Source organism: Erythrolamprus reginae, chromosome 1 (genome assembly GCF_031021105.1).
Source record: "Erythrolamprus reginae isolate rEryReg1 chromosome 1, rEryReg1.hap1, whole genome shotgun sequence".
Taxonomy (NCBI): Eukaryota; Metazoa; Chordata; class Lepidosauria; order Squamata; family Dipsadidae; genus Erythrolamprus; species Erythrolamprus reginae.
This window is the reverse complement of record NC_091950.1, coordinates 91,429,547-91,442,488: the sequence shown is the minus strand read 5'-3', so window position 1 is coordinate 91,442,488 and position 12,942 is coordinate 91,429,547. Positions and strand designations below refer to the sequence as shown.

The following is a 12,942-nucleotide window of genomic DNA, read 5'->3' as shown; positions in this document are numbered from 1 at the left end:
CTACATAAAACATGAAGTTTGGCAGGAACTCCAGAAGAATAATACTAAATGATTAACTTCACATGAGTCGCCTGTATATCCCATCTGCCTGTTTAGCCACCTGCAACCCAACTGTGTTTGAAAGTAAGCCTCATGTAATTATGAAAGAAAGCTGGTTGATACAACTACAACCAGTTTTTAGGGAAGTTTGTAATGAAGCTTCTAAGCTGCATTCAACTTAAATTTTAAATAGACCACCTTTGGATCACATAAGGCAAAATAAATAGTTAACCGAAAGTATCCCTACACTGATGGAAGAAAGAAAATATCTGAAGCATGTGTGTGCGCGTATATATATATATATACAAGAACCCTGCTTCCAAATATACTCAACTATTTTATCTTTATTGTGATATATATATATTAAGGGAGACTAGGGTAGCTCTATCTATAAACATATCATAATAAAGATCAAATAAAGGCACCGTATTTGGAGACCAGGCATGTTTCAGCAATATAAATATATATATACACACACACACATACATATATATCACAATAAAGATAAAATAGTTGAGGGTATTGGGAAGCAGGGTTCTTGTAATCGACCATAGTGTTATTGGATAAAGCCAAGGGGGAAAAAAACAGGTGCCCCCTGTGGATTTGTAGATTACTGCTTAAGCAGGAATCTTATTTTTGGAACAATTAAATTATAGTACTCTAACAAGAATCCATATCACCTACACAGACCCAAATACTCTTGGGGGGAAATCTGGTAAAGGAGAAAAACACGTCTTCCTCATGAATACTAGATTGATTGATTTATTTAGTAAAGAGATGCATATTGATAATATATATTTTTATTATCTAACTTTTATGCATGGTATTTTTTTATTTAGAATCAAATGTAGAATAGTAAGATTATGAGAGATTAAGCTCTGTCTCCAAATGACAAGAATGAGAGATACAGTACTGGGATAACTTATCAAAGCAGATGGGAGAAACAGTTAACCCTCTACTGATATGCATTCTTACTAAGGAATTTGTTTTATTGAATAAAATGGTACAGGTCAACTCTTGATTAAATATACACCTAAACACAATATGAGTATGTTAAGATATCGCCTCTATAGTATACTTTTCTATTTCTTTATGCTAATATGCTATTACCGGTATGCTAATAAAAGATACCATGATTTTAAAATAATCCACTGCAAGATATAAAGTCCTGTGAAGATTAGAGGCTGTAATCCATTACATCAAACTAGTGTAAATTGGTAGAAGTTTTTTTGACTTCCTAATCAAATTCACAGCTGAAAGTCCCTGATCCAAAATCACCCAGCCAGCTTACAGATCTAAAGGGAGAACTACATTCAGTCCAACAGTTTAACCTCTGTATTCCGCTAACTTTCATTTTCCTTTCTTTTTCTTTCTTTTGTCTCACGGTGACTTATCCATATAATTCTCTTGGCAACAACATGGAAGTGCAGCTGCTGTTTTCCAGGATATTTCTTTGACCTCCTGTCTAAGCGTATTGCCCTGATATTCCCTAGGAGCTTCTCAGCCACATACTAGCAAGCTATTTAGCTTCTCAGCCTAGACTTGGTAACTCTAGGGATATAAACATCAACACATTCAAAAGAGAAGGAGGGATACATTTTGCTGTTTCTTACAAAAATAATATTTGAATATTGTAGTTTCCACATGGTCAAATATGTGCAGTGGTACCTCATCTTACGAACGCCTCTTCTAACGAACTTTTCAAGATACGAACCCGGTGTTTAAGATTTTTTTGCCTCTTCTTCCAAACTATTTTCACCTTACGAACCCAAGCAGCTGCTGCTGGGATGAAGGGGTTTCCTTTTCCCCCCCTTTTTTGAAGAAAGAAAAGGGAGGGGCTGCTTGGGGGAGGAAAATTTTTGTAAAGAACAACATGCTTGCAAAGGAACGGAAACGGTGTCTTTTTAAGAAAGAAAAGGGAGGAGGGAGGGGCAGCTTGGGGGGAGGAAAAAGTTTGTAGAGAACAACGTGCTTGCAAAGGAACTGAAATGGTGTCTTTTTCAGAAAGAAAAGGAAGGAGGGAGGGGCAGCTTGGGGGAGGAAAAATTTTGTAGAGAACAAAGTGCTTGCAAAGGAACTGAAACAGTGTCTTTTGAAGAAAGAAAAGGGAGGAGGGAGGGGCAGCTTGGGGGAGGAAAATTTTTGTAGAGAGCAACATGCTTGCAAAGGAACTGAAACGGTGTCTTTTGAAGAAAAAAAAGGGAGGAGGGAGGGGCAGCTTGAGGGAGGAAACATTTTGTAAAGAACAATGTGCTTGCAAAGGAACTGAAATGGTGTCTTTTGAAGAAAGAAAAGGGAGGGGTGCCCCCCTTGCCTTTCTTCCTTCCCACTCACCCTTTAGCCTAGCCTTGCTTCTTCCACCCGCCCCCTTTAGCTGCTCCTCCCTGCCCTCTGTTCGCCTCCCTTCTAAAGTTTGGGATTTTCCTGAAGGATTTGCACACATTATTTGCTTTTACATTGATTCCTATGGGAAACATTGTTTCGTCTTACGAACTTTTCACCTTACGAACCTCCTCCTGGAACCAATTAAGTTGGTATGATGAGGTACCACTGTATTTAAAAATGTAGCTAAACAGCGTTAAGTAAATGTGAAAAAAACAAAATAATGACATCTAGATTTGTTATTACAAGGTTTTTTTTAATATGGTCTGTGACAAGCAATATCAAAGATGCCAACTCTCAAGCGCCGTATTTGGAGACCAGACACGTTTCAGCAACAATACACAGATAGGCAGATTGTAATTTTAATTAAATATGAAAACATGAGCTGTGTACATTATTTTTCCCTAAAAAAACCACAGCAATCTCAAAAAGTTTTATTGTAAAATATTTTCATGAAATGAGTGAACCAGCAATACATGCACTTGCCCATCTCCTTCTCTGTAAAACAAATACGATAAAGAAATAGAGAGACAGGTGAGAAAGTTGACTCAGGATAGAAGAAGCGTGCCAGGCTTCAGGTATAAGGATGGAATACATTGACCTCCATTTCCTATGTTGGAACAAAAGAAAAAAAAAACAGCAAGGGGACTTCCTCACCAGCCATATTTGGTATAATACTTAAACGTTTTTCTATTTATGCTTCAATCTTGGAGAAAAATACTTTTTCTATAATAAAATAAGTTTGCTTAAATGGAACCTCGTCCCAGCTACCCCTGCAAATTTTGGAAACCACCCTTTTTTTCAAGGCTGGGATTGGCTATTTCATTCCAAGACCTTCCCCGCCCATCCCAAAGGAAAGCTGTTCTTTGATGTGGAAGCAAGAAGGGGGACAAGAAGGTAGCTCAGAGCCTGTTTGCAGACAGAACGAAAAGTGCGCCTGGATGGAACAGGGTCAGGTGGTGTGGTGGATAGAGAGGTGTTAAAGGTCACTTTCGCCATAGAGAGCTGTCGAGAAAGACATGTAGTCCAGGGCACCTGGTACAGAATCCAGCCCAGTATAAGGTGCCATTCTAGCAATGCAATATTCAGCTTGATCTGGAGGCAGTTCCCGCCGTAATTCATCCACAGTGATATAGTTCTGCAAGAAAAGACAGATGCCCATTTTCCATTTTAGCTTATTAAAAGCTTTAGCTTATTGATAGCAGACATTATTTGCTAAAAGTTTAAGTCAAATCCTTTTTAATTGGATGTATTATACACTGTTCAAAAAATAAATAAAGGGAACACTTAAAAAACAGAATATAACTTCAAGTAAATCAAACTTCTGAGAAATCAAACTGTCCACTTAGGAAGCAACACTGAATGACAATCAATTTCACATGCTGTGGTGCACATTCAACTTTGTACAGAACAAAGTATTCAATGAGAATATTTCATTCATTCAGATCTAGGATGTGTTCTTTGAGTGTTCCCTTTATTTTTTTGAGCAGTATAGAAAACTGCAGTTGAGGATACAGGTTCTTTTTAAAATGCAAACAATAGTATTTTGTCAAACTTAAAACTTAACTTAAATGAAAAGCATCAGGTGATTCCTGATATTATCTGTTCACAGTAGGATAGTGCCACTATAATCTTCCTTTTATATTTATATTATAACCTGAAATCAAGCTTAAATTTTGCTAAAAGTCAGCATTCTTTTCACTCAACCTGAACTCACTTTATCTCCAGCCAGGATCTTGAAAGAGGCCATAACTTGGTCAGCTGTATCAGTATCTGCCGTTTCCCGGGACATGAAATCAATGAAGGCCTGGAATGTTACCACTCCGATGCGATTGGGGTCCACAATGCTCATGATTCGAGCAAACTCTGCCTCACCCTGGGCCAGGAAATAAAATTCAGCAACAATTTAATTTAACCAAATGTGGCAGGAAATAACTGAATAGAAATTTGTTGCACTTACACACTATTCCCTAGATCTAGGATAATTTCCCTACCCTTTAAATGCAAGGGTCTAAAACGGCCATCATCCCCAAACAACATGGGTTTAACCAGATTGAAGAACAACTAAGGCAAAGGAATGATTCTCAGCCAAAACTACAATGAATCTAAATGCATTTTGAAGGTACAAGGGGCCGAAATCCAATATGTCTGAAGCATTTTTTTTTCTTTTTAAAAAAACACAGTTTATTATATGCTCCTAGATCCACAGGTGAAGCTAGAGCAATATCTCTCAGCTGTGGCCAAGGGGGCTTTTGAACAAGTTCGTCTTGTCTACCAGTTGCAGCCCTACCTTGTCCAGTAGGCGCTCCGCAGTCACTCATGCCCTCATCACCTTTAGTATTGACTATTGCAATGCGTTCTACATGGGGCTACCCTTGAAGAGTGTTCGGAGACTTCCACTGGTACAAAATGCAGTGGCGCGTGCAATTACAGGTGTACCAAGGTACCCCTGCATTACTCCAACATTATGCAAGTTGCATTGGTTACTAGATGGTCTCCGAACGCAATTTAAGGTGTTGGTTATCACCTTTAAAGCCCTAAATGGCTCAGGCCAGACTATTTATGGGACCGCCTCCTATCTTGCTGCAGCCAGTAAGGGCCCACAGAGTTGGCCTTCTCCAGGTCCCATCTGCCAAACCATGTCGGCTGGCCGGATCTTGGGGAAGAGCCTCCTCTGTGGCGACTCTGACCCTTTGGAATCAATTGCCCCAGAGATTTGTACTATCTCCATCCTATCAGTCTTCGGGAAAGCCGTTAAGACCTGTTTTTTCCGGCAGACCTGGAATTAGGATTGACTGAAAGTATGCGTGGTTTTTAGGGCATTATAGATTTTATTGCACTGTTGATTTTATTGCTGTATTTGTATTGTTGTTGTATTTATGACTATTGTTAGCCGCTCTAAGTCCTTTTTGGAGTGGGCGGCATATAAATACAAACAGTCAAGTAATAAAAATAATTTTCAACACATACCCCTCACAATAAAATATAAACTGACATAAAGGGAAAGGGGGAAGGATATTACAGTTAGAAACTCACATTGGTGCAAGAAAGGAAAGGTCAGATTCTGTCCTTTTTTCCTCCTCTATGCTGCTTTCCAACAGAAATATACAAATCTCATTCAACCTGCTGAATTTTCACCCTAGAAGATGCTGTGACATCAGCAAAAAGACAGCTCTGCCAGGTTTTGCCCTCTTCATCTTTTGCCTATGTCCAGTTTTTCAGCACTCTGCATTTCTTAACCCTCCTTTCTATATTTTTTTTCTACTCTTCTTTTTAAACTCTGCCTCCACTTTTTTTTACCCGTATCATTCAAATGAGGAGTACTGTACTTTCCAAATTAAGGGCTACTGAGATTTCCACCTATGGATTTCCACCTAATCTTTTTTAAAAGGGCGTTATTCTCTGCAATCCCATTGGTGAAACAACTAGATGCTTTTACTGTAACATTCTAGTGTTACTAAAGTACAGCTATATGCAGATTGTAAATCAGTCATACCCAGTTTTATAACCTTATACTAACATATTGAAACCTATAGTTTAACTCATTGAAAATTATAACAACTAGTTGTGTTAAGGGTTAGAAGGATAGAAATTACCAGATTGGATAAAATAATTTTTGAGACACTACCTTGAAGTCAGCCCTGAATCTAAATATCAAGATAAATTCATTCACAAGTAATGTATTTTATCATTTCTACTGAAACATCTGGCCTGACCTTCTGACTTGAAAAAAAAACCCCAAAACATTCAGATGTTTTTACATCAAATTCATTCTCTGAAGTAAAATTTCAGAGTCATACCATGATTAACTGCAAATGTAATGAGACCAGAAAGCTGTCCAAATATCAGGGCCAACCTTAATTTGATCACCATGGTTTACCTCTATGTGTGCATTGGAAGTGTTAGAGCAGTCAGCTGCTGGTGGTGGAAAACACAACTATTGAACTGTAAGATGCTGACAACACAAATATGTGCAAAAAATGTCTTGGCTGAGGAATTGCAGGATTGGGGGCAAACTCCATTAATATGGAAACACTGCCACTATGATCGAAACCAGTGGTGGACTATGAGCCGGAACGCTGAATTACGCTTGCCGCCACGGCTCTTAAATTTTTGCGGGGCCAGTGCGATTTTGCTGCTGCACCTGTGGAGCCACAGGTGTGCCCGTGTTTTGGGGAGGTTTTACCTGCGGCTCCGTGTGCGATTTTGCTACCTCCACAGGTGCAGCAGCAAAGTCACACTGGCCCCGCAAGAACTTATGAGCCGCAGCGGCGAGCACAATTTAATATTTTGGCTCGTAGCCCACCGCTCAGTGAAACAGAAGCTGAACTGCCCACATGGGGTCATTGCTGCAGATGTCGATGGATTACAGGTGCTACATTACACACCATACTTGAAGGTGGTGCAGAAATGTGTGCTGGCTTCTTCTGAATGCTAATGGCAGGTGGGTATCACTGTTCCGAATAATGGGCATTAGAGGATTTCAGAAATTATGTTGTCATTTTAATACACTGCTCAAAAAAATAAAGAGAACACTTAAACAACACAATATAACTCCAAGTAAATCAAACTTCTGTGAAATCAAACTGTCCACTTAGGAAGCAACACTGATTGACAATCAGTTTCACATGCTTTTGTGTACATTCAGCTTTGTACAGAACAAAGTATTCTATGAGAATATTTCATTCATTCAGATCTAGGATGTGTTATTTGAGTGTTCCCTTTATTTTTTTTGAGCAGTGCATTTAATATATTAATATTGAGTGCACATTAAATGCATAACTAGATACCACCTAGAGTAGCCTACGTGTCTACATTCCCAATGTTTGAAGGAATTAACACTTGAAAAAAAATTTCAATCCAGAAAAATAAAACTTCTCCTTCAACAGAAAGGAAGTGGCGTTGAAAAGAAATGTTATGCATTTGAATGATGGACTAATAATGAAAAATAGTTATTTCCAAAAAAAACCCCAGCCCATGAGAATAGACTTTATATAATTTTGATTCAGTCTTTACTATATGATTTCTTTTATTCAGAAGATTCCCAAAGGAACTAATATCAGGCAACATTCTGTTTCTTTTGAAAAACATAGCTCGCACTTGGACAAATTCTGTCCATAATTAATAGGCATTAATTCTCTTTCAGCACTTCTAAAACTGTAAGATTTAAAATAATTTTCTATTTGAAAATCGTGAACATGTATTTTTACCTTAAATTTTTTGATGTATGCCATTTCCCTTTTTAAGGGACAACTATACCAATATGAAAAGAAGTGCTGTTGATGCTACATTACCATATTGTAACCAATGGAGATAAGGAAGGTGTGGAAATCTTCAGCATCCATCATGCCAGTCTTCTTCTACAAAGAGGAGTTTAAAACAGAACAATAGAGGGGGGAGGGGGGGAAGAAAGAGAAATGGAGAGAAAGTCCAAGAATAGATGAACCCATAGAAGATGTTATAAGCAATGGATATTCATTAAGAAGGAATGGAAGATAAAGCATTGCATGGAATGAACATTAAAAAATAAATTAAGAAAATAAGATTGGGGTATTTTTTTATAAAGTTGAGGTGGAAGTTTAAACATAGACAAGAAGAAAAATAGTTATGGGAATATAAAAGAAATAAAAAATGGAAAAGTGAAGGCAAGACAGCAAGATATGGGGGAATTAGGCAAATTGAAAGTTTTAACAGAAAAGTTTGAAAATGCATAAAAAAGAAACAGCACAGTGGAATTGTGGCAGAATCAGAAAGTAATACATAGAAATATGTGCAACAAAATACAGGAGCATTGATAAGAGATGGATTAAAACAAAACAAAAACCAAAAAAAAAGAGGAGAAAAAAATTGTTATTTCCTAATTTTTCAATATCTTGAGATGTCTCCCACTAGCATTCAGTACCTGCGCATCGTTTCCAATATCGTAACCCAAGCTGATGAGGCAGGCTTTAAATTCTTCAGGGCCAAGAGTGCCGGAGTGGTCCTGGTTATGCAGTGTATCAGATAGCAGGACATGCATTGGTGATGATGTAAAACCAACAGACAGAAAAAAAAAGGTGTGGGTGGAAAAAACAGAAGTGCAACGTGCAGTGAATGAAGGAAGATACATGGAGGAAGAATGGCATGCAGAAAAAGACAGAGGGAGGGAAAATAAAAAGTGCACAGGTTAGACACCGTGTTTACCATTTCACTGTGCCAGTCCATTAAAAAAAATATTATTCATAAAATGTGACCTGACTAGCCAAGTGTGCGCATAACAACCACTGCTCATAGCAAGTGCTGAAGGTGGCTTTGCCCCTCATATCACCCCTTATTGTATAAATTGCCATCTTTACCCAGCAGCCAAGCACAGGAAGGCAGTGAATTCAAGATCGTGCTTTTAAAATAAGAATAAAATCTTTTGAAATAAATTATAGATCTTAAAAAGCTATAGTGACCGCAGAAAGGATATTATTTTACATGTAACTACACTTTAACCAAACACAGTAATTTTTAATCAAAGAGCCTAAATCTGCATTAGAATTCTGATATTTTCTATGTTTATCTTCAATTTATAAATACACTCAACTATTTTTAAAAATTGTTCACATGGCACAGCACTGGATTTTCCTGTGAATGGATGAGATTTTTCACCCTGTTGTTTGAACCAATGGCTCCTACTTCTTCATCTCGAAACAAATTAAATCGAATGAAGAAGCCAGAAAAAAATTCTAGAGAAGCAACCCAGAATTTATGGCTCATAGCAAATGCTAAACAAACCACAGATTGAACAGTATCTTAGCCATACACAATCACAGGAGAAGTCAATGATAGTAGTGCTGATTTATTGTATCATGTGAAATAGCACAGTATTAAAATGGAAAAAAAAAAAAATCCCACAGTACATGTAAGTTTATTGAATTGCAGCCAAGGCAAAGAATTAAACAGAGCCGAGTTTTAGAGCATACTGTTAAATCATGATTTGACTTTTGTTCTTGTAACTATATTAGAAGCCAGTGTATGCGCCCCTTGGGTTCAAAGTGAATACAAGTTAACTAGACCGAGTGTCTTAAGTTGGGGGACAGGTTATATTATGAAAGTTGGCCTTGGTCTTTTTGAGAAAAAGTCCTAAAAACCATGGGTGAATTGCAAACAGTTCGCCCGAAAAGTAGTAAAAAAATGCTTTAAAAAGTTCTTTAAAAGGTTCCGACGATCAGCTGTGCTGCACAAAACATCAGAACCGTTATTTTCTTACTTTTAAAAAGCATTTTATACTACTGCTTCCAGCGAACAGGTAGTAAAAAAATGCTTTAAAAAGTAAAATAAAAAGTTTATTTTAGGAGGATCAGCTGTGACAATCAGCTGTTCCATGCGATCTTCAGAACCTTTTTCTTTTTAAAAGCATTTTTTACTACCAAAAAAATGCTTTAAAAAGTAAAAACAAAAACAAAAAAAACCAGCATTGACAATCAGTTGTGCTGCGTGATCGTGGGAACTTTTGAAAGCATTTTTAACTATCGTTTGCTTTGGTAGTTTAAAAATGCTTTAAAAAGTTTAAGTTGGCCACGCCCACCCAGTCACATGACCCCACAAAGGCATGCCCACAGAAGGAAAAAATTTGAATTCACCAATGCTAAAAACCCTCCTGAGGTAAAAACAAATGTGAAACAGAGGAGATACAGCCAAGAACAGAGATTGTTTCTGAAAGGAAGACACAACTGCTTTCCCACAGCAAAACCCATTTGCTCTGATTTTAGTGGTATATACACAGGGGTGGGCTACTGCCCGGATGGGGGGGAAAACACAGTGGGGTCACAAAAATGGAGCTCCATCCCAACACACCCAATTTGCATTGAAAGATGTTGAAAGAAAATGCATAAGCCCTTCAGTGTAGCCCTTCACTGTATATACAGTATGCTTTAAGTAAAGAACTTTCTTTTCTGAGATTTGGCTTAAATCTAGCAAAAAGGCTTATAAATAGGGAATGATGCTGTTTAAGTGTAAAATATTGAAATTCATTGTCAAAGGGCCCTGAGGCTAGTTGTACAATTCAATATATAAACATAGTGATGGAATTACATATAAATAAATTGATACATAATCAAACAACCCCATGGTCATTAGCTACTAAGACTCACCCAATGAGAGTGGGCCTTTAAATTTTTATCTGAGAAGAGATATTAAGCCAAAATTTTAGAATGAATGTAATAAGTAGTTCAATTGCTTCTATTAATCTTTCATTTGAAAGATGCGGGCTGTAAGGGTTTTGCAAAGAATTTCAAAATAATATTTGGACTGATGCTAGGATTTGGGACCTCCAATTTTTATTCAAGCCAAAGAGATCCCCTCTTGAGTGCTTACAAGTATTGCTATTTCTTTCCTTCTTACCCTGTCGAAGTGATTGAAGGAGGCACGGAATTCATTCATCTGTTCCTGGCTAATTCCTTTGGCATCCCGAGTCAAAATCTGGTTCTCCACTTCATTGATAGTTCTAGCAATTGTTGTGAGGAGTTGCTCCCAACCCACTCTGATGTGCTGGAAGGGGGTAGAGAAACAAAGACAACTTATTTCCAGACCTCTTAAGCTGAAGGGCAGTATTTGATGTCTAGTTCAAATGAACTCAAGGAAACCTTGAAGCAAATGTTACTTAGGTAATGATAATGGGAGAAAACTGCGTTAGTCTACAGAAGCAAAACATCAAGAGTCTGGTAGCACCTTTTCTGACTAACAAATTTTATATAGAGGCATAAACTATTGTAAACTGCAGCAAACAAAAGTGTATGCCTCTGAATAAAATTTGTTAATAGGAAAAAGTGCTACTTTATATGAAGACCTAGCTTCCTTCAGAAATCCATAATGCTAGGAAAGGGGAAGGAAAGAGAAGAAGAGAATGAACGAGTTACAGTGAAAATAAGGGCAAAATTGAGAGTCCTGAAGATAGACTTTATTATTATTATTACTATTACTACTACTACTACTACAATAATAATAATAATTATTATTATTATAATCATCATTGTTATTATCATTATTTTATTTATTTGTTTGTTTGTTTATTTATTAGATTTGTATGTCGCCCTTCTCTGAAGACTCGGGGCGACTCCAAAGACCCTTGACCCGAAGACTTCCTGGAGAAGGTCTACATATGTGGCTAAGGATCAATACAGCTATCAATAATAATAATAATAATAATAATTATTATTATTATTATTATTATTATTATTTTAAAAAACAACCACCTTAGGGATAAAGGTATTTCTAGATTTTATGGCCATGTTATTCATTCTATTAAATGTCAGCATGTATTTCTTTGCTTTACAGAACATGGAATTGGGCCATACACAAGTCAGTTTTTTCATTAAACTCACATATACACAACACCTTTCCATTGGCTCAAGGCAGGGGTCCCCAAACTTGGCAACTTTAAGACTTGTAGACTTCCAACTTCCAAAATTCTGGGAGTTGAAACCCGCAACAGGGGTGGGCTCCTCCCAGTTCGGACCAGATTGCCCGAACTGTTAGCAACCCACTGGTGATGTAACATTGGTGTCACAGATCCGGTTCTGGCAATGCTGGTCCATTGGCGCTGCCATCTTTTTTCCTGAATTTTCACCAATTTTTCCTGTGTTTGGATGGCATCACCTCGTTCTATACTTTGAAAAAACCCCTCCCGCCCACCCCTGGGTTAATTCTGAGTTTTATTTCTTCCCTCGAAGCACAGCTGATCAGCTCCTCAGCTGTGTTTTGCGCTGAATATACTTTTTGAGCATGTGTGGAAGTGAAATTGCATGAGGGGATATGCGTGCCCGAGCAAAGTGTGCATGTACATGTGAAACATTGTGATGCAAACCGATGGCAAAGGTAAGTGGAACCCACCCCTGGCCCACAAGTCTTAAAGTTGCCAGGTTTGAAGACCTCTGGCTCAAGGGAAGGTACTTCATTTCAGTTTTCTATTTCTGTGTATGTGGGAATAGAGGATTAAATCTTTGTTTCCTGTATTCTTGTTTAGAGAGGTTGATGCATCCTAAGATAAAATACAAAAAATAGTATAAGGGCAGACTAGATGGATCATGAGGTCTTTTTCTGCTGTCAGTCTTCTGTTTCTATGCAACAGTATTGTATTTCAACATTCTGACAACAAAATAAATAAATCCTGGGTCCCTAAAGCAGATGAGACAGTCTTGGAAACAGCAGTTGACATACTGTAATTACTGCCAGACACAGTGATGGCAAAACCTTTTTGAATTCTCTTGACAGATTCTTTTCTTTTAACCTCTGAGATCTCCAACATGGTGGTCATGGAGATGAACAAACCTAAAGATACCTCACTTGGGCCCTGCCAAGCTTTTTGTTCTACACTCATTTTGAAATACATGTACTCAACTTAAAACAGCTTATTTCGTGACTGTTCATTTTTCACACTTACAGTGGGGAAAAAAAGTATTTAGTCAGACACCAATTGTGCAAGTTCTCCCACTTAAGAAGATGAAAGAGGCCTGTAATTGACATCATAGGTAGACCTCAACCATGAGAGACAACATG

At 37.7% G+C, this 12,942-nt stretch overlaps 1 protein-coding gene across 3 annotated transcripts in view; it reads right to left on the bottom strand.

Annotated features, from left to right (window-relative positions):
• Window positions 1-2,656: 2,656 nt before the first annotated feature.
• Window positions 2,657-12,942, bottom strand: part of ACTN1 (actinin alpha 1) — a 144,559-nt gene continuing 134,273 nt past the window's right edge. The window contains exons 18-22 of one of the 3 annotated variants that reach the window (XM_070758800.1): window positions 10,789-10,935; window positions 8,324-8,404; window positions 7,716-7,781; window positions 4,139-4,297; window positions 2,657-3,559 (exon numbers count right to left, since the gene is read on the bottom strand). In XM_070758800.1, the coding sequence (XP_070614901.1) occupies window positions 3,401-3,559; window positions 4,139-4,297; window positions 7,716-7,781; window positions 8,324-8,404; window positions 10,789-10,935 (612 nt within the window). In that variant the 3' untranslated portion in view covers window positions 2,657-3,400. The remainder of the gene's footprint in view (window positions 3,560-4,138; window positions 4,298-7,715; window positions 7,782-8,323; window positions 8,405-10,788; window positions 10,936-12,942) is intronic. The other 2 variants (XM_070758792.1, XM_070758782.1) reach the window with 2 other exon arrangements.